The 27,845-nt window shown below is 33.9% G+C and overlaps 1 protein-coding gene across 1 annotated transcript in view; it reads left to right on the forward strand.

Moving 5' to 3' along the window:
• The window catches only part of LOC118186274 (two pore potassium channel protein sup-9-like), a 304,485-nt gene that overhangs the window by 271,749 nt on the left and 4,891 nt on the right, over positions 1-27,845 (forward strand). Inside the window, exon 3 of the mRNA XM_085823322.1 lies at positions 11,116-11,433. Coding sequence (XP_085679448.1) covers positions 11,116-11,433 — 318 coding nt within the window. The remainder of the gene's footprint in view (positions 1-11,115; positions 11,434-27,845) is intronic.

Here is a 27,845-nt window from a genome sequence, read left to right on the forward strand (position 1 = left end):
AACTTCTTTCGTGTTCCTGCTTGGAACTCGTTGCTGGCCGTTCAAATTTTCCTTGTAACTTTTCCTCCGCCGCTGGTGGCCCTTCCGCAGTTCGGCGACATTTGCTGCGGAGAGTCCTGTCGGATGAGTAGATCTTCCGTTTTAGAGCCGGGTTATAGTTGCCGTCATTTCTCCTGGTTCTCTTCACATCCGTCGTCCTTCTCCCTTCTTCATTCTGGGGGTGTTCGTGAACTCTCTTTTCTGGACGGTGGAACGGCTTCTTTTTCATGCTACCTTCAATTTTTCGGCGGGGAAATTTTCTTTTCAATTGCTCCTGCCTCTTAATGGCTTGCCCTTGTACTTGTCGTTTTTCCACCTCTGGAGCTTGTGCCTGCGGTGTCTGCCGTGCCGGAATCTGCAAAAGATCTGAAAATATTTGCATTTTATTACGATCGAAGTAGGGTTTGATTTGATCAATGTTTCCGGAGCAGGTTTCACCATTTCTGGCTTTTAACACTACTACAGCGTGAGTTATTTTTTCTATAACATATGGTCCTTCAAATCGTGGAAAAAGTTTGGCAGTCTTATATTCTGGTGCTGAAGAAAGTGAATGCTTAATTTTTAAAACTTCATCCCCTACTTTATAAGTTACTCCCCGTCGTTTCAAATCATAATAGAGCTTCTGTTTTCTTTGTGCTACTTCCGTATTCTTCTTTGCTTCCTTAATTAGTTTTTCTATATCACCCATTTTATATTCTGGGGCTCTTTGTTGCACATAAAATAATTTATCTAACGGCGTTATAATCTTTCTGCCTAGAAATAACTCAGCAGGAGTTTTGCCCGTTGTATCATGTTTTGCGGTCCTAAGGGCGAAAGCAAATTCATTGACATAGTTATCGCAGCTTTTATGAAAATTTTTAACATAACTTCGGATAATTTTCACTATATTTCTATTGACCCGTTCCGCTATATTTGATTGCGGCCGATACGGGACCATTTTTAAATGACGTATGCCCAGTTTTTGGCACATGTCTTCAAATATATTACTTACAAATTGAGGACCATTATCCGATATAACTTCTAGGGGCGCCCCGTATTTTAAAATATATTTATTTAAAATAGAATCAGTAACTAATTTCTCGGAGGCTCGTTTTAAGGGAACAATTTCGGTCCATTTACTAAAATGATCAACCATAACCAGGAGATAGCGACTTTTATTTAACTGACTTTTTGGGAAAGGGCCCAATAAATCGATGCCAATTATTTCATTTGGAAATTCGGATATAATACTATTTAGAAACCCGGCCGGGCGGAAATTAATATAATTAACTGCGTGACATGTTGGGCAGGACTGGACATACGCCCTTGTTAACTTTTGCAGTTCAGGAAAGTAGACTGCCTCGCGTACGCGTTGGATAGTTTTTCGAATACCAGCATGAGAAGCTAAAGGGCTGTCATGGAGCTCCTGCGGGATATTTAATCTAAGACTAGCTGGGATAACAGGTCGAAATTCGTTGTTGGAATTCGTAGTTTTTGTATAGAATAATAGACCATCTATTAGTTCGTAATGGGCCGCCCTATTTCTTATCGCCACAATATTCTTGGTGGCTAAAATTTTCAGGATCCTTCAAATACTCATAAATGCTTCCAAACTCAGGATCCTTACCCAGTTCGGTTATTACAGTTTCTCGGGAATTTATTGTACATGCTGTGAGCATTGCCACCTTTACGGTATTACCTTGTTCATCTATTTTAATTCTTGATAGGGCATCTGCTACGATATTTTCATTTCCGGGGGTATGCTTGATTACCAGATTATATTCTTGCAGCTTGAGTGCCCATCTTATTAACCTTGGGGATAAATTTTTCCCTGAGTACAATCTAGTTACCGCCGCATGATCACAGTACACTGTTATCGGCGCCTTTCCAAAATAGACTCGGAACTTTTGCACTGCTAACAGAACTGCAAGTGCCTCTCTCTCGGTCGCGGAATAGTTTCTTTGTGTTTGATTTAAAGTTCGGCTAAAAAATGCCACGGGCTGCTGATTTTGCGAAAGAACCGCTCCTACCGCATAATCCGAATCATCCACTGAAATTTCTAAATTTTCATCCTTTTCAGGAAATTTCAACACAGGGGCTTGCGTTAATGCTTGTTTTAATTTTTCGAAAGCACTATTGGCTTCGGCCGTCCACGAGAATCTTGCCTTTTTTCTTTTTAATTTCAACAATGGCTCCGCGATAGCTGCAAAATCTTTTATAAAGGACCTATAATATGAACAAAGTCCTAGAAAAGAAGAGAGCTTCTTTGTCGTGTTTGGAGTCGGATACTTTTGTACAGCGATTATTTTTTATTCGTCTGTCTCGATTCCTTTTTGAGATATTTTGTAACCTAAATATTTTAATTCAGGGGTTGCAAATTTGCACTTTTCGACATTAACTTTTAGACCGGTTTCATTTAATAAAGAAAACACCTGTCTTAAATCCTGTACATGTTGGTCGAGATTATCACTAGTAATAATGATATCGTCTAAATAGATAAATGTGGACTTTCCAAAAACAGGTCTTAACACAATGTCCATGCATCGCTGAAATGTTGCTTGGGACCCTGAAAGGCCAAACGGCATACGCAAAAATGCATAAGTGCCAGACTTGGTTATAAAAGCAGTCTTAGGCACGTCCTCAGGCCTAACCCCTATTTGAAAATAACCAGTCGTTAAGTATAAAGTCGTCATAAATTTGGTTGATTTTATGTTCCTTAGAATTTCTTCTATGATCGGTAACGGATATACCGGAAATTTAGTTATGGAGTTTAATTTACGGTAATCAATCGCGAATCTCCACCTTTTCGGAAGTGTCAAAGGATAGTCATTATTTTTTTTACATAAAACCACCGGGTTAGCATAACTACTTGAGATGGGCGTTATGATCTTTTTACGTAGCATACCGGTGATATGCCATTCTATAATTTTTTCCTTATTCTTATCATACCGGTATGGTTTTTGACGAACTGGCATTGCATCTCCGGTGTCAATACTATGGTTAGTAACCTGAGTAAATCCTGGAATATCACTAAATAACGAAGCAAATTCACTTACCACTTGTCGGATTCTTCCTTGCTCGTCATTAGGGAGGTGGTCAAGTTTTAACATCGGCGGTTCAGCCTTTTCTGCACGCACTGGTTTCATTGTCAGCTTAAGGGACGCTTGATTAAAATCCAGTGTTGCTTGTGCGTCTGAAAGGAAATCTATTCCTAAGATTATATGTGCTTGCAGATTCTTTACTATAAAAAACATCACCTTTACTTGTTCGTCCTTGATACGGATATACAACGGTACTTTACCTATGCACTTACATTTTTCTCCTTGCGCCGCTAACACTGTCGTATTATCCGAATTATATATACGGTATTTGCGAAAATACTTCCTAAAAAAAATCTTCTGCCACACAGGAACACTGCGCGCCTGTATCCAGGAGTGCGGTGGCTGGGATATTGATCACCAACACTTCAATCTTCGGAAGAGTCAAATTTTTCACCATTACTGTATTTAACTTGTAGGAAGAGGGGTTTTCGTGGCCTTCGGATTTCCGCACCCTCCCGTCAGCAGAAATCCGTTTTAGTTTAAATCCTTTTTTGTTTCCATGCTTTCCTTCTTTTTCCACTGGCCTTGAGACTTTTTTCCTGGGTTGCTATTGAACTGTCGACGTTCGCCGGCTGTTTTTGAATGCTCGGGTTTCCTTGCCCACTGATTCGCTTTTTCTCCGTAGCCGTGTGCTTGAGTTTGCTGTATTCTTGGCGTACCAAATTGGTTTCGCTGTTGATATTGGCGTCTTCTTTCGACGTCCGCCGTTCTTCTACTCTCAAACTGGATTGCTAGCTCAAATAACTTTTCCAGTGTAGTCGGATTTCTTAATTCAATAAAGTCTTGCACTTGGGGAAGTAACCTCGGCAAAATCACTTGAATTATCTCAGGATCCGGACGGTTTCCATACAAGAGCTTGAAGACGTGAATTTTTCTTAAAATAAAGCTTGAGAGGTTTTCGATTCTTTGTTGATATATACTAAAAAGTTCCGTTTCTAATTTCGCACGATCCCTTACAACAGGGAAGGCTTTTAGTAGGGCAGTCTTGAAATTTTCGTAAGTATAGGTGGGACTTCCTGCTTGACCCAAGAGACTTCTGCCTATACATTTGAACCAGTTAAGCGCTTGGCCCCTCAAAGCGCTGCTAGCTAAGGTAACGTTTTGAAACTCGTGCACGGGGTAGAGCATGAAGTGGTCATCCAATTTTTCCAAAAAACTGGTTACCGGTGAGTTTCCATTAAATGTTGCTTCTGGTTTCATCGAAGCGCGCATGGTCTGGACGATGTAACCAAATCCTTCCAGGGCGGCAGCTGGCATTTCTGGATTCTGAGCCGTTTCTGCAGGCAGCACAGGTTCTTCTTGAAACTCGGCCATGATTATTCTTCTTCGTTGGGCGCCACTATTAGGGCCAATGTTCCTTCTAACCTTCTTCGGGAACATGCAAGGACCTGACTCGGAACAGATAGCTTACTAAAGCTATGTTTAAAACTGTGGGAAGTAAACAGGATACACAAGAAGGGTATACAAAACCCTTTATTTTTCTCTATTTACAATGACTTCCGTACTTCGGAATACACCGACCGGCTACTTGGGGTCAAAACGTAAAAGTATAAAAATAAAACTAAACTCTAATTTAACTTTAGAATAATAAACGTGGAAGATTGGCCTTATATTAACAGGAAGCGTATATAGTACAGGGAGCTGTGAACACTGCAATACGTTTAAAATTTATCAAGAGGATTAAAACCTCTGGCCTGGAAGGCAACAGACAACTGCGTAACTTCTAAGGTAAGCGGCCTGCTTCGACTCACTGCTTTCTCTCTCTCGCTTGGCAAAAAGCCACAACTTAAATACTTAGCGTTCGCCAGACAAACTTTGCATAAAAACCTTAACGCTTATAATTCTGGCCGGAAGTAGAAAATAAGAAGTGATAGTAAAGATTTAAAATAAAATAAACGTTAGTAAAACTTAAGATCCTTACAGTATTGCTGCAGAAAAAGTAAAAATAAATAAGAAAATGAATTTAACTCCCTTTTTATTCCACTTTAGAAGTTACAGATGCGTTCACTTGAGGCTCACAAACTACGCCGACCCGGCGGTTAAATAAAAATAGAAAAGTACAACTAAAAATAAATAACAGGATGAATAAATAACAAGTCACTACCTACGAGGCTCTATAAACGTGACTAACTTAACCGCGTTCTAAGATACAGCTGAGATTTCAGCAAACTTTCTGAATAAGAAGTTGGAAGATTCAACTAACTGCCGAAGTAGGCACACAGGCCGAAACGCACGGTTCTTAAATTTCTACCAAGCAACCTTCACGCTCGTGAATCAAGAAGCACACTTACAAACTCGTTTCCCATCTATTTAATTCAAAATTACTTCTGCTAAAAATTTGAATACTCTGCGCGTTCTACTACAATTTACATACTCTGGCATTGGCAATTCCAGGGGAAAGTAAAGGCTTGACAGGAAAGATAGCTTAAACTTAAAATAAATGTTAGTTAAAATAAATATAAACCCTACAAGCATTTGAAAGAAATCCTCAAGTAAAGTCAAATTTTAAAACATTAATTAAAGTTAAAATAAAAACTCATGTATTAAATAAAATATTTTATATCGAAAATGGGCTTGGGAACTGCAAAAACAAATTCATGTTTTATTTAAATTTCTGAATTATTTATACCGTATTTCATTTTTCCTAGAATAATAGTTTTATTTACTTCGGAATTAAAGATGGGAAGGATTAATTTTAATGCATTATAAATTATCCTAAATTAAGGTATTGAAACTTTAGACCGCATCATGTAGCTTAGCTTTCATTATCAACTCATTTTCTTTGGAATATTTATGACAAAATAAGCTCTTAGCTACGGATTTCTAGTAAACATTTTCAAATAAATTAAGAGATTTTCTTATTCCGTTCTAAAATATGCATCTCAAAACTTCTCATTTTTTTTTTTTTTTTTTTTTTTTTGTGATTGGGCTTATAATTAAATCATTTTTAAACTGTTTTCTCAGAATACTTCTTTAATGGATAATCAAAATTTGCATTGAAGAATTTTTACGCAATTTGGTTTCACCATTAAATAAAAAGAAGTTAACTGTTGCGCCATAAAGATACAACTCATTTGCAAATTAATGTTTTAGAACTATATTTTTTTCATTTCTTGCATTTCATAGACTAAGAGCAAGAAAAGTAATTCAGATAAAAATTTATAATTCATTTAATGAAGATTTTTCTGCATAAAACGATTTCTTAGCTTATTTAATTTTGTAGTTATTTATGAATATCGTAAAAATAAATAGAACTGCTTCTTTTAATTTCTTAATTTATGTATAATTGTAGAAGATGTAGAATAGGGCACAAAATCGTTGCAAGCCAAACGTAAGTCCATGCAAATATTTTATAAGGCAATTATTATTTCGTAATTTTTGACTTTTCAGGTGGTAATATTTTGAACAAGACAATATTTCCAAACGACTTACTAGCCTATGATAAGCTTTGCATTAAATATTATGTTCCTATATTTTCACACGCAAATAATGCATTAAAAGAAATAACATCATATGGACATAGAAGTTCACATGTTCACAAAAGCCAATAAAAAAGAAAGGTAAATAACATTATCTTTGTGGATATGGGTCGACCACCATATTAATGTACAACACATTAAGAATATTACTATTAAGAATTTTGACATTTTTGCTATTTAAAGGACTTTTTTACTGTACAAAAAATTGGTATCTTCAATTTGAAACAGAAATGTATTTAAAACGTAAACGGGCTGTAAAACTAATTAAAAGGTAATTAATGAACTGAGAAAATACTATTAAGATTTCAGTTGTCATGTTATATTATAGACAGTGATTTCCATAAAATGTGAAAACGCTTCTGATATTGAATGACATGTTAGCTCCAGATACAAGTATTAATACATATTTTTAGAAAGATTTGTGGTCATCACATCATTTAGCTGCTAAAATCCACATTTTAGTCTTTTCTTTAAAAACGAATCAATGCATTAATACCGCGTTTTCTTTTCTCATTAGAAAGAAAATATTTTTTTTTCTATATTATGTAAGCTATTTTGAAAGTCATGGAACCAGGTTTTATTACCTCAATATAATATATGATCCTTAGCAGTTATCTTGATATCCTAGACCTTGAGAGCTGAAAAATATAACTCTTACGAATATCAAAGCATACTCAGATGCTACTAAACACAACTCTTTTACGCTTCTGCACACAGGAGTATGCTAATCTGCAAGCAGCATTTAAGAAGGCCCTTTAAATTTCTAATATGATGCATTATTTTGAAAAACATGAAATACAGGTGACAGGTGAATGCAGGACCCGGACACCCGGACGGCTTAATATGACAAATCGGGTGTCGTCCGGTACCCGCACCTATTTAGAACAACACAACCCTGGCGACTTCCTGAAAGGGCTGCATCGGAAATATATTAATGGAGAATATGTGGTATTGACGTGGCCAAACAAGGGCGTGTGCATATATATGCTTCAGTATACAATTAATAAAATGTTTCATACATAGAAATACAGTGAAATGATTGATTTTTCCTTCAGAAGTACAGAAAGAAATGCAAGGACCAGAAGTAAATATCAGCGGATATTTAAGAAGGTAAGGCCGCCCAATCTAGCCAGTAAATAAAGTCCATAAATAAAGAAAATATTAGATCTACACTCTGTCCCAAAAGTTTATAGACTCAACTATATTATCTGTTTTAGAAAAATGGAAAGGAACACACGCACCAAATAAAACTAAATTTATTTACGTGGCATTCGACTTAAAGTTGTCAAAATATTCAAATAAAATACCAGTTTGTATCTTAGAAAAAAAAACGCAGAAGAATATGCGTCCCAAAACATTATAGAATATTAATAACATTTTAACAACTTACGATGAGTTTCAAATTACTTAATACATCAAGGTCGTCCCCATTATGACGTCGAATACGATTTCTCCATTGAGAGAATTACGTTTTGTAATAACTCTTGTTCCAACCTGTACCACGCACTCTCAATGGCTGCTTTTAAGGCATTCACCGAATAAATCTTCCTTTCATTCTCGTAAATTCTCCAAGACATACTACCCCACACATACTTGACCAGGTTAAAATCGGTTTTCATTGATAGTCACTCAAGAACAGGGATATTTTCCCTAAGTAAATTTTGTAGCATTAGATATATGAATAGAGCATTATATCGCTGTTGCACCAATTCTGTCCTCCAGTGTTTTCTACAAATGGCATAAGATGGTTACTTAGACGAATCTTGCCGACCATCTAGAAAGGTTAAACGTACTTGCCCGTTGACACCTAAAGCTTCTCACACCATTCTAACCCGTGAAAGTGAGCTGAGCTTAAAACTTATAGGAAGCCTTTTGAAGAGTATTTAACTTGAGGTTTGGCGCAGTGCGTAACAATGAAAGGTTTTATGGTCATAGGAAATACTCTCCGCATAATATTAATGAAATAAAGACTCTCGTACCAGTTATGTACTTAACGCTTGCTTATGATGCATCTTTCAGAGATCATGTCTTTCTTAGATAATAAGAACGTTTTTTTTTAATATTCTGCTACGTTTTGATGGTTGAAAATATACTAAAATTAAGCTTTCTGAAAATGTGTTAAAAAAGTTTCTTCAAAAATACTTTTAAATACTGATTCTAAATGGTGTAATATGAAACGCTTTGCTATAACCATGAAACACAAATCTGTAAATATGCCAAAGTAGAAGCTTGTTTTTCTCCAAACCGCTTAGTTCATGCGTTAGTTCAAACTCATAATATGAGGAGGATGTAGGAAAATCTGGTGTTAGTCCTTATAGTACTGCCCAAGAATCGTCTGTACAATTCTGAAGCGCATCAGATCACGCCATTTTGATTGAAAGATGGTCTCTCTTGAATGCTTCTTATACAGCTTGTACAAAATTATTGACAAAATTCAATTTATCTTGAAATTTCGTGAAATAGTCATTCAAATTTCGTTTACTCTGTTCTTAAATAATGTTTATTCTATACATTTCTGTCTGAAAAAAATATTCCTCGTTAGTTACGAGACATTTCTCGAATAATTTAATTTATTTGTAATAGTGTTAATAGTTATTTTACATTGAAATGATAGAAGTTGCTATTAAATTTCCGTTGGCAAGAAAAATTTAAAAAATTAGCTAAAAATCATGAAGACTTTAATAATTCAATAAATCAGATTTCAGTGTCCTGGGTCATTAAGTGAAATTTAATACATTAATAATAATAATATATGTTTTCTAAAAATTAGGATTGAAATGTAATTTTAAAGAAGGAATACGTGTTTTGTTCATTGCCAGTCTAAAAGGGGAGTGTTAGCCCAGAAGGGTTGTTAGTCATTTTGCGTTGAATAACTTTTCAGATTGATGCCACCAAATATTATCGCCCTATATAATGTTTAAAGAAATTGAATAATTAAGAATCTTTATGAATTTATGTATTTTTTTACACTGTGATAAAACAACGGTACTTAGACCCATGAAATTTCGAATAATGTAGTCATCCATTCGAACGTGGCAGCTGAAAGCCCGAATTTTGAATTTCAAATTATTTTATTACCTGTTTCATGGTTTAAAAAACGTTAACGACATTTTGATAAAACAAAACTGAACATTTCAAAGCGAGATGTAGGAACAGTGATCAGAAATTCCAGAAATACCCTTTTTTTAATATTTTTGTCCCTAAAGCTTGTACATTACGTAAATTGGAAAAGCCGCAGAGATAAAACATTAGCAACCGCTTTCGCCGGGAATCGAACCACGGACCTCTGGAATACCGGCCCAGTGTGCAGAACCACTACACCACGTAGGCACGCTAGGAAAGCGAGAGAAAATGCCATATATACTCCCCTTTTTAAAGGGCAACTAGGGTTTTAGGAGACCTAGTCGCCAAATCCTGAGTGTGGAGAATCATCATCCACCACCCTTTTTAATTCGGGCGCCACTGTAGAAACATTACGTATTTTTTGGAAGCAGGCGAGATGAAAAATTAGTAATTCCTTCGCCGGGAATCGAACCACGGACCTCTGGAATACCGACCCAGCGTACAGAACTACTACACCACGAAGGCACGCTAGGAAAGCGGGAGAAAATACCTCATAAGCTCTCAAAACCTGTTTATGTTTGTAAGTTAAAATAATGCGCTTTGTGCGCAAAAGCTTTCATTTTTTTATATTATTTCAGATTTAGTCAATGTACTAAAGATAACAAAGAACTTCAAGATATAGAATTGCCTTTTTTATTTAACAGTGCTCAGATATGTTATCATACGTAACTCAGTACCAGTAAAGAATTATTTTTTTAAATTTAGAACTTTAAACATTAAGGAAACGAATCATACATACATTCTTATCTGCTTACAACACTATCTGAGTTAACTTTATAAGAATAAAAACTCAATACCCGTTATAGGCAGATGTTTAAAACATAATTCTAAATTTTGTAAGTAATTTAATTAATGATCTTCAGAATTTTCTACAATAATCATCAAATCGTATCAGCAATTAAATCAGAGATAATACTAGCATTCGTTTTGAGGTGCTCATTTGTATGCAATTTCAATTTTCCATGTACTGATATTTTAAAACTCTTATCGAATAAATTTCAAAATTGTCTCATTGTGAACACATTTTACAATGAATTAGTCCGCATAAAAGAAACAGGTAATTGATAATAACAGCCAGTTGCTACGATTATCAAAAGAGAAAATAGACATGGAAACTACTTTATTCTTACCTGCGACTTCAATTAACGATAAACTGTTCAGACTGCAATTAACAAAAATCTTGTTAGCCTGCAACTAACAGTAAGTAATCTATTAAGACTGAATTTTTGGAATTTATAAACTGACCGTTGTGGAAAAAATAATCAGCTGCCTGTTAAATGGTCTCTTTCTCTCATATTTGGTTTTTTATGCAAACTATTTTCAAAGCTATAAGACTTTAATATATTCATTACTATCTGTATCATTTATAACAACTCTATGCGTTTATCTTTTAGGCTACGGACACTCCACACCTGCAACTTGGGGTGGCAAGACCTTCTGCATGTTCTACGCTCTGGCTGGTATTCCGTTGGGACTCGTGGTATTTCAGAGCATTGGGGAACGTCTCAACACATTTGTAGCATTTGTGCTTAAGAACTTAAAGAGAGGACTGAGGATGAGGAACACTGAAGTCTCAGAGACAAATCTCATCTGTCTCATCTCCATCCTCTCCACTGTCGTCATGACGACGGGAGCTGCAGCCTTTTCCAAATACGAAAGATGGGATTACTTCGACTCTTTTTATTACTGTTTCATCACGCTCACCACTATAGGTAACGTCATATATTTCTTTCTTGCGACAGTTTATAGCTGCATTTCTAAAGATTTCTATGCAATTTAAAGACTGTAAAAATATACTTTTTTATGCACATGTAATAATAGAGGCGATCTTGGGGTCCATATTTAACGTGCATTTAACGTTAACGTTCATTTAATGAATCTAAATTTAAAAATATCTTTAACTTAAGACACAATAACACGCCGAACAAATACTAATTCAGAAGTCAAACAACAAAAATCACATTATATTTTCAAAGTTTTCACAGGACTTTCGCAGTACTCACATTATTTCCTATCTTGTTCATTTGCGGTTTTGCAGCTGAGAATGGTGGATGATTGATTTTTAGATTACTTTAATTGATACTGCCAGTAAGATTTGGTCTTTAGATTATTGATAGATTTAGAAAATAGATCATCGATAAATTTATGTAGATTTGGTCTTTAGACTGTTCCATAGATTTAAATAGATTTGGTCTTTAGATTATCGATAGAATTATATAGATTTGGTGTATAGATTATTGATAGATTTAGAAAATAGATCATCGATAAATTTATGTAGATTTGGTCTTTAGACTGTTCCATAGATTTAAATAGATTTGGTCTTTAGATTATCGATAGAATTATATAGATTTGGTGTATAGATTATTGATAGATTTAGAGAGATTTGATCAGTAAATCATCGATAAATTTAGATAGATTTGGTCTTTAGATTGTTCGATAGATTTAAATAGATTTGGAGTTTAGATTATCGATAGAATTATAGAGATTTGGTCTATAGATTATTGATAGATTTAAACAGATTTGATCAGTAGATCATCGATAAATTTAGGTAGATTTGGTCTTTAGATTATTGATAGATTTAAACATGATCTATCAATAGATTTAGATAATTTAAAAGTAATATATCGATAGATCTAGCATAATCTATCTTTAGATTATTGATAGGTTTAGATAACTTTGGTATTTAGATTTGGTACAATTAATATTTGGCTTAAAGTTCCAATTATTTTTCATTTTCATGTTATATACGTTACTCAATAACAATTCCATTGAAATTATATTATAAAATGAGATTCTAAGATTTCAGAATTCGGAGTAGTTTATAGACTATTTTATAACTACTACTGAAATCGAAATGGCCTGCAGTTTATTTAATTTCTTTGTAGCAATTTCGAGAATTCTGTAAATTAATAATTATTTCGCAACTAGACGTGTTTGTAAATCTAAGAAACTTAAAATTGAATAGAATTTGAGCTAGAGAATACGAAGATTTACAGAAAATGACAAAACAAATATAATTGTACATATGCTGCAACTGAAAATTTCACGATTAAATTTCACGAATTTCTGAATGTAAAATGCTTCCTACTGTTAATGTACTGTCCTAAGATTTCTGTGATAGCATTTCATAATGTTTAATTTTGATTTTGATAGATATGATATAAATTTCGCACTATGCGATATTTTCTGCTATTTATAAATATATACCATTTAAGAAAGAACTTATATGGTAGCCCTACGCAGAGAGGTAAATAAACTCCTTTATAACAATACTACTTAATTTTGAAATTATTTCAGCGTGCTAACATTGCTTTTGTATGATGACCTTCTAATGATTACAGGGGGAAAATGTTTTCCTGCATTTTGTTTAAACTTATTTCCTCGAATTTCATTAGAGATATATATTTCTCATCCAATTACTCACTTCGACAAGGCAAAAATACAGAAAACTCAAAATATTTTTATTAAAAGTTTAAAAAAATGTAATAAGACATAAATACAGTTAAAGCAATTAAAAGAACAATTTTTTAATTAAAATTAGTGTTCATACGCAAAAACAAGAAATTTTGCCAGCGGGCAAAAAAGCAGAATTTTCAGTGCACAAAATCGAAAGTTTACTTTTGGTCTCAGTCGGCAAAAAGACACCGAAGCCGTAGAAACTCACTTAATTTATTGTGGACGCTATATATGAGATAATTTAATAAATTAAATAATAAATTTATTATATATTAAGCCTGATTTAATTCGCAATAATAAAAGAAGACGTTATCTTTGTTCTTGCGAAGCTTAGTTTCTCTAGATTGGCAACAAATCCACTATTCTGTTAAGTTTCAAATGTAAACAACTGTGGTTGCTATGGTAAACAAAAATTAGGCTTAGCCACACTGAAACAACTTTTAAATTGTTGATAATGCTACAATTATTGTACGCTGGTTAACTTAAGGCAGTTAATTTAAGGTATTAATTTAAGGCAATTACGCTGGTTAATTTAAGGCAGTAAAACCGTAAGATAAAAACAACATAACTCAATTATTTTTAAAGCATAAAATACCCAATTTACGAACGTTCCTTTATTCTGTCCTTACGTACAGAATGTCACGCGAAACCATTGATTAAATTGCATCCGATAGCGGTCAAAATGAATATTTTAGTTTAAATATGGTACCCGATATTTTTCGTGATTACAATACCTTCTTTACTTCTTACAAGGAAGTAAAAGAAGAATGAAAAGAGGAAAAGTATTATTCAAAAATTTTTCATCCTGGTTTATCTAATATATTTTATTTTAATATTCTTATATTTTGTCTTAAAATTTAAATTAAATTTTCAAGTGAAAATTATTTTGGAATGTATTTTGTGACTAATAAATGAAAGCAGTAGCTGCGATATTCAGATTTACTTACAATTAATTTTCTATTTCGATCATTTATTTGTGCACCTGCAAATAAACAAAAATTTTACAAACAAACAAAATTTTTAAGTTACCATAAAATATCACTGTATAATTTCACCGTTTGCTAATAAAAGAATTTAGGAAACTTTTATAAACAAATCAGCATTTTAGCAATTTTCAGTTGTGAAATTAGTATGACATATGTTTTTTAAGCTTACGCATGGGTGCTGTGGAGTGCCTAATATTTTTGTTAAGCTAAATTTTCGTTTCTAAATTTATTTTATACTTTCTTCTTTTCCTTCTTTTAGAGTATAAAAACTTTAAGATTGTAAAATAATCGAAAAATAAAAACTTATGTCAGGTATTAGAAGTTTCGTTTAAAGCAAAAATTGCATTTAAACTATTTTTTATTTCTCTTACGTAACATGATTTATCACAATTCTTGTCCTACGAGCTGAGTAAACATAACGGAACAAAAAAAAAAAAAAAAGAAAATGCCTTACAAAGCGATATTTCAAGGAAACATTTTTCCACATTTTCTGTCTAGAAACACCTCATTTATTTACCAACAAAAAAAAATTGCAAAGTAAGAGTGTGTTAGTAAAACCAGTCTTTTTTTTTTTTTCCATTATTCTTTTACTTTTGGAGGTATAAAAACTTCTATTTGCTTCCGAGTTTCGAGAAAAATTCAGGAAAAGAAGAACTTCAGACCAAGAATGTAAATAACTTCTCAGCTTCGTATCAACATGTCCACACATTTTAAAGTCAGTTATATTTTGAACATACCAGACAAAATCTCGAGTCTTTTTTTTTCCTCCAAAAACTTAGCTTTTGTGTTAAGGTATATATATTCACTTCATACTGTAGTAATGTGAAACTTCTGAGACATAAGTATCTAAGGATGAATCCTTAAGCGGTGCAATATCTGTTACCAGTATTTTTTAGCAATTTATGACTTTGACTTCTTTGAAGGACGAATGATCTGTAGCCCAACACAAAATATGTCGTCTAATTACCTCAGGTATGAAGTGAATTAGGTTAATTCCCGTCTATCGCATACTGTATATAGTAAGAAATATTTATGAAAATGTTATCATACGTTTTTTGGTATTAAAGCACGTAATGGTACTTTTACCAATCTAAAATATTCAAACACCGTGGTTTCTAATATAAGTTCTGATTCTGCTCGTTTCATACGGCTACCATCTTCTGTCATAATTGGTAAATCTCAGTTACACGAATGAGTGAGTATATTTACAAATGCTTTTTCTTCAGTACTGCCGTACTGAAGATCCCGCTTTTGAAACACAAAAGCAGGCATGCATTTTTTTTTAATGTATTCTTCTTTATGGTATGAGGGCTGTAAATATATGGTGAACCGAAAGTCCTCTCGTGTGGTTTGGCGGAGTGGAAGATCCTTCGACCATCCCCGGGCTACTGTTCCACGAAATTGGGGTAAAGTAGGAATCCTTGAGGCTGTGGCAACCATTTTTTCCATGAAATCTGGACTTGACAACAAACAAAAGAAAATAATGTTGCTCTTTCTTATTAACATTTCTTGCATTATTTTTAAAAGCTTAAATTTTCATTGATCTTTATTGACATGAAACTTTAAAAAGACAAAAAATAGTGGAACATTCTAAACTCAGTTAGGATATCCTGCCTAGAAATACTGGCTGGGTTTATTTAATTATGGCAAGACATACGAAGGCCACATGCCTAAGCGGACTTTGTAGAAAACTAGGGGAAACTAGCTAGTATATACGTTACAGATGGGGAAAGCTAAGAAAATGCCTATGCAGTCAGACCTTTTTGCCGTGATTCGAACCCCGAACCGAACTACGAGTGTTCGACGACTTTACCGCTGGGCCGCTAGTGGGCCCGTTCTGCCTAAAAGGTCAATGAAATTATGATACGTAAGTTACAACTGAAATAAAAACTCAAAAGTGTGTGAAAAGATAACATTCAAGTTAGAACTATATTAAGCTAGGCAATACATAAAATGAATAATATTAATATCATCTGTAAATTATTAAGGCTAGAGGCTCATCCTAGACGTTAGTAATAGCGAATGCTGTTTTCTAAAATTATTTCGATTATTTAATTAATTCGCTTATGTATAAACCAGCATCGTTCATATTTACTAAATATGTAAACAACTCATGCATTTATGAAATAAATTGCAAAATCACGTACATACATATAAAGTCGAGAATTCTTATTTAACTAAAGCAGAAGCTGTAATTTAATATTTAAGGACTTATATTTTTATCTAAACAGTTATTCAAATGACATAGTATTTATAGGAAGGTTTTAGATGTTTTAAACAGAGCGTGTTCCGCCCGCTGAAAGCTACGTTACTAGTTGCATTCTTCGATTGCAGTCTGTCTGCAGCACAGCTTGTCACGTCGGCATAGGTTTGATCCAACTTACGTGTTATTTATTGTGTGTAGCTTTTGTCTAACTTAGTTTAATTTTAAGCTGAATGCATTATGTTTTGAATCACGCCATAAATTCTGGCTGGTTTTGTAAGCAAAGAAATGCCTTTTGTTAAAGTGCTGAGTTTTAATAAAAGTGTCTTTTACACCCTTTTTACGTCCTGTATCGGGTTTTTGGACATAGCGATAAGAGTGTCTTAGGTTCAGTTTCAGTCTCGAAATTTGTTTAAGCTTTCAAAGAAGGTGAGATTCTAAAATTTCAACTAAAAATCCTGATTTATTTAAATTATTACAGAATTTTAATCTAAGCCGCTTAACGCTAGATTTTATTATTTTATCTCATAATTTAATATATATATAAACTCAACACTCCAAATAAATAGATACTAATATAATCAAACTGTAAATAAAGTAATAAATGTATATATATATATTTATTTATTTATTTATTTACAGTGTTGATTTTTTTAGTATCACGGTTCATTACCTCATCATACGCATCTTATATATATGCGGCTTAAGTGTTTGTCGCCAATAGTTTATTGGTTTCTTGCGTAAATTTAAATTGTTGTATTCCCCGTGCAGTGCATGACGAATATTGTGAGAAAGCTAAGCCGGGAAAATTAAAAATACAAGAGCACGTGCATTTAACATTTAATAAATAAATTTAACATCTATATATAATAGAATTCGGAAATATGCAACCGGCAAAAACCGGCAACAATGAAAACACAAATAAAAGGAAATAAATATATATCTTTATTATATGCGGCTTAAGTGCCTGTTTGTCGCCGATAGTTTATGGGTTTCTTGCGTAACTGTACTAGCCAATGGAGTGAAGTTGCCACGGCACAGGATTGCCGTTTCAATTGAGACGTAGACAATTTCCTGTAAAACTTGCCTTTGCTATAACCATCAATAAGTCTCGGGGCCAAACGCTTAAGCGTGTTGCCATTTTTTTTTATCTGAGGCTGCATTTGGACACGGTCAACTCTATGTTGCCCGTTCAAGAGTTCGTGTAAGAACGGACATAAAATTAAAAATAATGGATGGTCCTCTGAAAGGCGAGCTTAAAAATGATGGAAAGATCTACACCAAGAAATTTTGTGTACAAAGAGGTCTTTGACATGTGAAATAACATTTTATTATTTAAATCGCCTTTATTTATTGAGCTAGCGGTGGCTCTTAAGAAATGTATCGCCAGTGGTTTACTTCATTGCACTCTATTTTAAGCAATTAATCAAGTAGAAGGGGAAACCCCGCGGGGCAGTAAGCAAAGGGGCGTCCTCGCCGCCTGCCCTGTGTAATTGAGTTTGAATTAGCAGACACCTTTGCTCAAACTATTTTAATTACAATTTATAATATGTAAAACAATGGTCATTTCGTATGACCGCCGGACTTTCTAGTTTAAAATAAACAAAGAAACAGGTCCTAGTGAAGTATGCATTATAAACACAACCTTCTATTTCCTAAAACAGTATTGTTAGTCAAAGGGGCAATTTGTCCTGAAGGACTATTAATTTCGTTTTGGCATTTTACGTTGGTTCAGTATAAATGTCGGTTCACTTTTCAAATTGTTGCCACCAAATATTATAGACCTGTATTATCTTTAAAGAAATTAAATAATGAAAAATCTCCATAAATTTATGTATGTTTCTCGCATTGGGATAAAACAGAGATACCTAGAGCCATCAAAATTTGAATAACGTGATCTTCTACCGAATATGGTTATTTAAAAGCCCAAATTTGGAGTTTGAAATTTGTTTTGTTATCGATTTCATATTATTTTGTAACACTTTGACGAATTTTTTATTAACAAACTCAACAATTTCAAAGCGAGCAATGGCAACACCGTATGAAGAAAATAAACAAAAAACAAAGCATTTTTATCTCCAGCGCACGAAACAGTGTATCGGAAATTCTAAAGCTTTGCTGATTTTTAAATTATTTTTAGACATTGCTGCTGAATTGAATTTTATTGGTTTAAGTGCAAAGAACATGATAGTTAATAAATATAGGTAACGCACAAAATGTTAAAGAAACGCCTCTTTCTAATTTTTGTTTTAAGTATTTAACTGGAATTTAAAAAATCATTATCAAATTATATTGAAAAACTAAATATGATAAGTTTAAACGCTTCCTGTATATAGAAGTATGTTAGCAATCAAATGTATTTATATTTCATGGTTACTTACCATAAGACTTGTAATTCAGTCTAATTTTAAATATACGGCTTATTTTAAATAATTATTTTGTTTAAAATATCGCGTTCGATATATTTATTTCATAACAGTTTACATTATTTTGCTGGGTAACGACCTCTTGCTCATGAAAATGAAGAAAATGCATGCGAAACTACACAAGGCCATTTTGTTTCAGAATATATTACGAATTCTCTGAGAGAAAATATCATTTCCAATGAATTAAGCTTTATTAGAGCAATTTCTAGGTTAGATATTGACATATATCCAGAAAATGTTCCATATTTCGTCTTTAAATGCTTTCGCGAAGCAATTCATTGATTACTACGTCTTCACAACAAAGGACATCCAGCTATCTGATTATCTCAAGAAGCGTAGTCTGGTAATTACTGTCACGACAATGTTTGTTGCGCTCACGGTCCAAATTTTCTTAAGGTGCCTAATCGAGTTTGAGACACGGCTCTAAGGGACCATCTGAGATAAGTAGTTAGTTTAACGCGTTAACACACTGTACGGTGGAGAAAGAGGAAGAATAAGCTTACAAAAGAGGTAGTTCTGTGTCTATCTTTTCTACGTCGACGTCGGATAACAGACTTAAGATGAAAGACACAAATTGGGTTATACCTTAAGATGGTATTGTATTTTAGGAACTCCTTAAGTAGCAAAACAATTTAAAGTTTTTTGATAGAAAGGAAGGAGTTTATGTGCGAGGAAGGTATTTAAAATCACTCTTGTGTTAACAGATATATCGCAGAAGAATTAAGGAATTTTATTTAGTTTCATCACAAAGTGGCAAGGACAATTGGTGAAAAAAGCGATATTTTTTTTAATTTAAAATCTTTTCATGTTTTAAAAGGCAAAATTAATGCGAGTATATTATCTACGTTTTATATCATTTATAAATTAATAACGTTGGTTGTTTTTCTGATTATTTACGTAAATAAAATATGTCTTTTTACATTTGTACTCTCACAGCCTTTTGTGGTTACTAAATAAATTATACAATAACATAATATACAGCTGTTTTTAAAACTTGAGTAATTTTATTTATTGTGATGGTGATGATTAATGAAATTTAAGTTTTATGAATATAGTTCTGTGTCATTGTGACATTACTTGTATTGTTCCTTAAATTTGGTTAATATCTCAATGCAGCTAATTTATCGGCTCCCCACGATATTATTGCTAAGCTTACCAGATGACCAAGAACATGTTATTGTTGATGTTGAGACTTATCTCACTTGTCTGACAGTAACATCAGAACAAGCCCACGGAATTCATCATGGCAAAGGGTTTAAGGGGTGTTGGAACCCCAAAATCTTCAAAACGTTGTGATTTCGGATTTTTGCATTTTCAAATTCTCTACACTTTTATCTTTCTAAAAATACCATCCTTTAATCTCTATGAAAATTAGAACTGTAAAAAAATCTAGTTTTAATTGTCATCTACTGCTTTGATCAGTGAGGATTTTTACATAAAAACGCGTTTTTCTCCAAACGGGATTTTTTTATACTCGATGTACCTTTTCTCGGGAACTACTGCTCACAGGTATCTAAACTTTTTATGGCTTACTCTAAAATTCAAAATGTTTCATAGCTCATTTCGGTATAATCAGATAGGTATACTTTAATTACAGAAAAAATTTCAAGCTTGTATCTACAGGTCTCACTTGGATTCCGCATATCATGGAAACCAGAAACAAGACGTCAATTATCGCCCGCATAGCAAGACAATTTCAAGGTCGCAACTGGGGCCAAAACCCCCACATCCAAAAAGTGCTATACCTCACAGTTGTAGAAAAAATAGCTTTATACGCTGCAGTGATCTGGGCGCAGCCAATGGGTACTCGCAAGATCAGGCAACTTACAACGCTACAACGCCCCTTCGCCCTGCAATTAAGCAAAGCCTACCGCACAACCGCCACCAGTGCAGCAACAGTTCTAGCCGGCATATTACCACTCCATATAAAAGCAGAGATGGAGGCAACTTTTACTAAATTGATCCACCTACGCAAAGATGCAACTTTCGCAAATACCAGCTACAGTCCAGTCCAGTTCGAACGTCCCTCCACTTCTACCCATACTCATCCAGCTCTCAGAGGAAGTGGAACCCACATCAAAATTGACAAGCAACAGACTCACACCTCGACACACGCACCACGGAATGGGAACCAGATCTACACAGACGGTTCAAAGCAGGAGAATGGTGTAGGCAGTGCTTTTGTGCACTATGAGAATGGCAAAATTGTACACGACTGGCAAGGACAACTTCGCACTCACAATAGCATCTTCCAGGCGGAAGTACTGGGAATTACGGCAGCAGTGCAACATCTCATAGATTGCCAAATCCCACGAGCAAATATCTATACCTATAGCCTTTCAACTTTACTTGCACTTGAGAACCATCATCATGTCTCACCTATCATACTCAGTCTCCAACATCTCCTTATGCAACACCCTCATTACCATTTCAATCTAGTCTGGGTTAAAGCCCATGCGAATAATGAGGGCAACGAGGCTGCTGACACGTTGGCCAAAGATGCAATTTCCAACCCGACAGCCCAACCCATCACCGTACCTGCGCCCTGCTCTTATCTAAAGGGCCTCCTACGAGAGCAAGGAATGCACCAATGGCAACGTGAGTGGACCGAATGCGAGACAGGCAGACGGACTTTCACCTACCTCCCGAAAGTTTCCGCCGATCGACTCTTTGCCGTAGCACCTCTCACCTACTTCCTCACGGGTCACGGCCCGTTTCCCAGCTATTACAATCGCCACGGCATCTCAAATACAGATATCTGTGTCTGTGGATCAGAAGGGTCACCAGACCATTACGTATTTGAATGTCCTTTGACGGCTGCACACCATCTTCCGCTACCTACAAATAATAGGAACGCCTATCACCGCTTCCTTATAACGCATAAAGGAGCGGTTAATTCAATCTCCAGCATCATGAATACCATCGCGGCATTGGGCACAGACCTTTGCCTACCGTGCTAAAATGACGCTATGGTGTACTGACGATAAGCTCTAAGACTAGTCCAGTGAATTTTACAATATCTGGGCTTCACCACAACTGTGTGTTTAAGCTCCCCTGCCCACAATCTAAAGTGGCAATACTAACAATTCGCAAATATGTGGCATCTCCTTAGAGAGATGTGTTTTGCCTCCATAATGATACGTGTGTAATCCCTTCAACAGCATGTGAACAACATCTTCTTACGAAATGTTAGTGAACGCTTGTGTGCCTCACGGTGCACACATTGCTGGGGCACTGCCCAATAATTAGTGCTACAACATCCTCGTGCCTTTTATCAGTGTTTTTATCTATGTTCTTAGCGATGCTACAATAATCAACGCCTTAGCAATCTAACCGCACTCTTCTTCTGCACACATGAGTATTCATGAACTCATCATTCATCATTCAAGATGTACTTGTATTTATATCCAACAGAACTGCCTTACACTAACATTGTGCTCCAGCTTTCATGTGACTTCATGTACTCCATTCATCTTTTTGTGCCTTAAGTGACTATGTGTATGTACCTGTTTTTTGTGCTCTCTGTTTATGCATTTTACGCATTGTGCTTTGTGTATTGTTGCCTATGCATTTTTATGTTTTTTTTTAAATGCGTCTTATTATCCAAGTATTTTTAGTTTAACTACCTACTATCTGTAACACCACAGCTTTCCTCTTCAATAATAATCCTACTAATGCCCTTGTAAGGCCATGTACTTCCCTTTGACAACCTCAATAATCTCCTGGTGCAGCCTCGTGTGGTTCCAGGAAGCTTTTGCCGTAGTTAGAGGAGGGTTTGGAACACATGCCTGTTTACCTCTGTTAGACACCAGGCGTTCCAGTCCTCCGTAACCTACCTACCTACCTACCTACCTACCTATCTACAGCAGATTTTGAGAAAAGGTACATCAAAAATGGCCAATTTAACATTATCGGTATAGGAGTTTCTGATACCCCTTAAAATCTTTTCAAAATTTAAAATCGCCCACCAGCGGCCGAGCGGTAAAGTCCCTGAACACTGGTAGTTCGGTCCGAGGTTCGAATCCCGCGAACGGGCTGGTTGCATGGGTGTTTTCGTGGTTTCCCCATGTGTAACGTGTATACGAGCCAGTTTCTCTTAGAAAGTCCTCCACGAAGGCACCCCTTCCCTTAGGCAGACAGCCCTCAAGGCTTTGCCGTAATTAAATAACCTAACCTAATCAAAATTTAAAATCTTTTCATGTTAAAGAGTGCGGGAATCCGCCTGTCGTTGGCAAGAGCCTTAAACACAGTAAAGGTAACAGTACGGCTTTTCTCAATGTCGCCCAAATTTTTATGGAGATCACCCCGGGGACACGGGTCTGAAGGTCTCCCACTCCTCCTCCCTTACCACTAGACTCTCGAGAGGACTTTCGGCTAGCATATTTAGGGTGCCGCCTGCCGCACAGACACTATACATTTACAAACATCCATGCCTTCTCCGGGATTCAAACCCAGACCCTTTCGGTGCGGCAGACAGCGTCGCTAACTTTCGGTGCGGCAGACGGCCTATCGTCTTCGGTTGGGCGGCTAATGGTTAGGCGAACACTATTTAACCAAGAATGTTGTGGTAGCTAAAAATACTATTATTTTATTTTTAGTGCTTTAGCCAAGTAGCCCAGCAACGTCATAACGACGTTGCAAACTCGTCGCGGATGTCGTTGCAAAAACGTTGCAATATGTCGTCTTTAATACGCCCAGATGTCTGCGAAAATCCACTGTTTTACAACCGTTGCAAAGACGTCTTTATTACGTCTTTGCAGATGAGGTTTTTATCGCATAGACGTCGTTATTGCGTCTTGCACAAGTGATATTTTGGTTGTGAAAGCATCGTATCATGACGTCTTAAGCCTAAATGTTCACAAAACTCCACCTTTTTGCAACAGTTGTGAAAATGTCGCTATTATGTCCTTGTGTTACATATTGATTTATGCAGAAAAATAAGCTTAATTATTAATATATTTTTCTTCCTTTTTGAAATTTTTATATTCCTTGTATTTTTCTAAAGTTTAAATATTTTAGCATTTCCTGAAAACTAGAAGATAATGCAACTTTTTCTCTTTAGGCTAAATATGCATAATTAATAATATCCTTAATTATATTCAGTACTTTAAACAATATTTTTTAAATAACTTAAATTCTAAGTTACGATTATTTATGATTTCATCATTTTTTCCCTTAAGTGAGAGTAATTATGAAAGTGGTTATTATAAATATATAACATTAATATTAGGTTTTAAGTAAATGAAACGCAATCAGACATAAATAAAAGTAAAGCTATACATGTGGGTAAAAAAAGAGCGTTTCTAATAACAGCATTATCACATTTATTTCTGTTAAATATCAAAGACATTGAAAATTGCCCCTGTCATGATAAATTAGGAAGCAGTTCTTAAGGTAACATAATTAGTATTTTACTTGAACTCAAGTATAAATAAATCTATTCGCGTTTCACAGTAAAAAATATAACCATTAACTTCTACATCTCCAAGATTTACAAATGAAAGACAGTATAAAGTAGTTAATAAAAGTGATAAAAAATATACTTAAATCTAATAATTCAGAACTAAAATTTCCAATTAATAAAATATATTTGTGTTCTTTAAATATTAAGCAATTAAAAGTGCAATAATTATGGATTGCAGTATTTACTAGTAATCCTGATGATTCTTAACACCATCTCTTTAGATCATATGTTAATGTATGTACTTATTTTTAGTTTCTACATTTTAGAATAATAGTAGATTACAATGATTATTTCATGCACTTTTTATAATCAATAACTTTCCTTTTTGTTACTGTACAGAAATAATTGAAATAATATAGTATACGATAAGCTACGTTAAAGTAAGCTCTTCGTTAAATAGCACACGATGAAACTTTTTGTTTCTATTTATTATGAATTTCTTTGTTATCACAAGCACATAAAAAGTAAGCGAAGAAAATAGAATATACTTAAATTTAATAAAAAATAAAACCTAATTTCCAGCATTAATTTATTGAGATAATCTAATAAACATACATAACGGCAATAGAATATACTTAAATTTAATAAAAAATAAAACTTGATTTCCAATATACATAACGACAATATTTAAAAAATGCGAATTACACAGTGTTTGGAAGAATAGATACCAAACGAAAAGTAATAAAACTGCAATTTCCAATCAATAAAAAATATTTAGTGTTTTTTGATAATACACAATTAAATATAACATAATTATAGGCTACAATATTTCATAGAAATGCTAATGTTAACACTAGTTTTTCGATCATACATTTCGTACACTGTTTAAAATCATTAACCTTTTCTGCATACTGTACAAAAGACAACATACTCTAGAATGTGCATTATTATTAATTTTAATAATTAATTAATTGCTTATATTATACATATATCTAATTGATCTTCAGCAGTCATATTAAGTACTGGTACCAGTCCAATAATTTCTTTGTATTTTGAAAATAATGAACTTACCTTAACAGCTTAAATTTTTGTTGATTCTGTATTGATTGCATTTTAAGCAAAACCAGAATGTGGCTTACCGTTGTATGTTATTTTTGGTTTTATATGAATTAATTCTGAAAGCCAACTTTTTAATATGAACACAATAATCGATTAATATGAATGATATGCGATATAGCACTTAAGACGTTATAACCGAAGCACAAAGCTAGTAAGTTTATCCAAATATTGCACCGCTGGAACCACAGCGATTGGAAACAGACACTTTTTCACGAACCACAGAAACACTATTTCACGAACACTATATTCCACAGACCGCTATAGACCACAGAGACACAATTTCACGAACACTGATTCACGATAGCAGATATTCACACACAAATAAGCACAAATTCAGCATTCTCACGATAATTTCACTCACTGAAGGCAGTTGAAGTAAATAGATACAGAACAACGAGAAGATTCACAATGCGTTCTTTGATTAACAGTGCATTACGTTAACTTTTAATATAAGCAATATTATTTATGTCAGCCATTGCTTGATTCAATTTTAAACATGAAGTAAGTCTTTTCAAACGCCTTACAGATGGCATTTTTACCCAATGACCAGAAAGAACTGCTAGAATCTGAATTAATTGCGCAGTTCTTCGAATTTGACAGCTAGCCAAAGCGCGCAAATCTCGAGCTGTTCGTTATATAAGCATTCAGTAAATAATGTATAGGTCTGCTTCTCCTTCCGTCATAGATATTGGACAGCCATAAATTCGTACTTACTTCAAAAATAAGAAATAAAGTCATATTTCAGTAGTGAAATAGTTGCTAACACGTGATTATTGATTTCGGAAATATGATTTTTTGGTATATAAAATGCATAACTTACTTTATAGATTAGTTTCATTTTTAAATATTTTGCTATAATATTTAAAAAAATATTTTAAGTATTAATTATTTTAACAAAATTTTAAACAATTATTTAGCACGTATTTTTAGTACTAATTAAATTTAATAAATCAAATGTATTACTAATTAAATTTATATTAAATTTACATTTCATTTGATGAATCTACCTTAGATTAATATATTTAGATGAAATAAAGTAATGAAACATTGCAAAGTAAATCTTCAGATTCTTGAAAAGGCAGATTTAGTCTCTTTTCATTCTAAAAATAATGTTGATGAACTAAAAAAAAAAAAAAAATGCTAAAACGATCACGTCTAAAAGCGGTCATATCATGACGTTTCAGCGACGTCGACAAATTGCCAAGATACAACGGCAAATATTTTGCGTCTTCTCAACGTTGTAAAGACGTCGTAAATGTTACCACGACCACTTTGCAACGTCTCTGACCAGTTTGCAACGCCGTGTGCTACTTGGGTAGTGTGTTCAATCACGTTTTACTTTTTAATGTACTTAATGCTTTTTAATGCAATGTATTTTATGAAATCATACAACATGTAATGATTTCTGCATATTTTTATTTGAGTACTGAAGCATCATTTGCTAAAATAAATTTTTGCATATATCTGTACATAGGTGGTGATTTCTATTGAAAATAAGCGCATGGAATTTGTAAGGTTTAGGTTTAGTTATATTACCTATATTAGCTGTTCAATTAGGATAAATCATTTCTGTTACATATGAAAATAATTCAGGAAATGTATAAGATTCTTTGAAATTTTTCGAACTGCTGCACTTTTTAAGATATTGATGGGTGCTTCGATATCATTCAAAAATAATATAATGCTCGAAACACAATATTTGGTCGCATATACACGTTTATTATAATATTAAGAACAATATATTAATCGCTCTTATTTGTGAAAATTAGTAAAGTATATTAAAAAGCATAATTTTTAATCTCACTCTGCAGAAACTTCAAGATTTATTTTATTATAATGTATTTTACTATAACTGAAATCAGTTTTTATACAGCTTATGTCATACATTGCATTATTTTTGAAGTCATATTTATATAGCATTCAGATTTCTGAGGTATTATAGCTAATTTCATGGAACTGAATACACGTTGAGCTTCTATTTATCACAGTCAATATTGTTTTCTGTTACATTTACATTGAAAATTAAAGGCGTGAAACGAACGTGCGTGGGAAGTATTTTGAAAATGGTACCATACACTGCATTTAAAATATGAAGATTTTATTCGTGCAAGATAAATTTTATTTTCCTAAAACATTTTCCAATAATATTTCCATTCTTTCTAGATTTTATGCATGTTTAGCATTCAGAAACTGCTTTCATTTTTGCTGCGATTTTGCAATTGAAATTTATTTGAATATTTTAAAGAATGGATAATGGAAAGTGATATTCTAAAAAGTGAATTTAAAAGTGAAGGTACAAATATTTTAAATCGGTTTTTCACAACAATAATCTAAACGCAACGCCAGTATTTGGAAGACGTCATTCTAAACAGACTGTTATTTAAACTAAAGTTTCTTTATTTCACTGCGTAAGGAAAATGGATTTTTTTTGTTTAATATTCAAAGTGTGGAAGCAGGTATTAATTTTAGTGAAATGGTTCTTAGAGTCATTTAGCAAGTATATAATCTTAATGTACATATAAATAATTTT

This window comes from Stegodyphus dumicola, chromosome 9 (genome assembly GCF_044657685.1).
Source record: "Stegodyphus dumicola isolate Sdum_Otavi_A_Nest chromosome 9, ASM4465768v1".
Classification (NCBI taxonomy): domain Eukaryota; kingdom Metazoa; phylum Arthropoda; class Arachnida; order Araneae; family Eresidae; genus Stegodyphus; species Stegodyphus dumicola.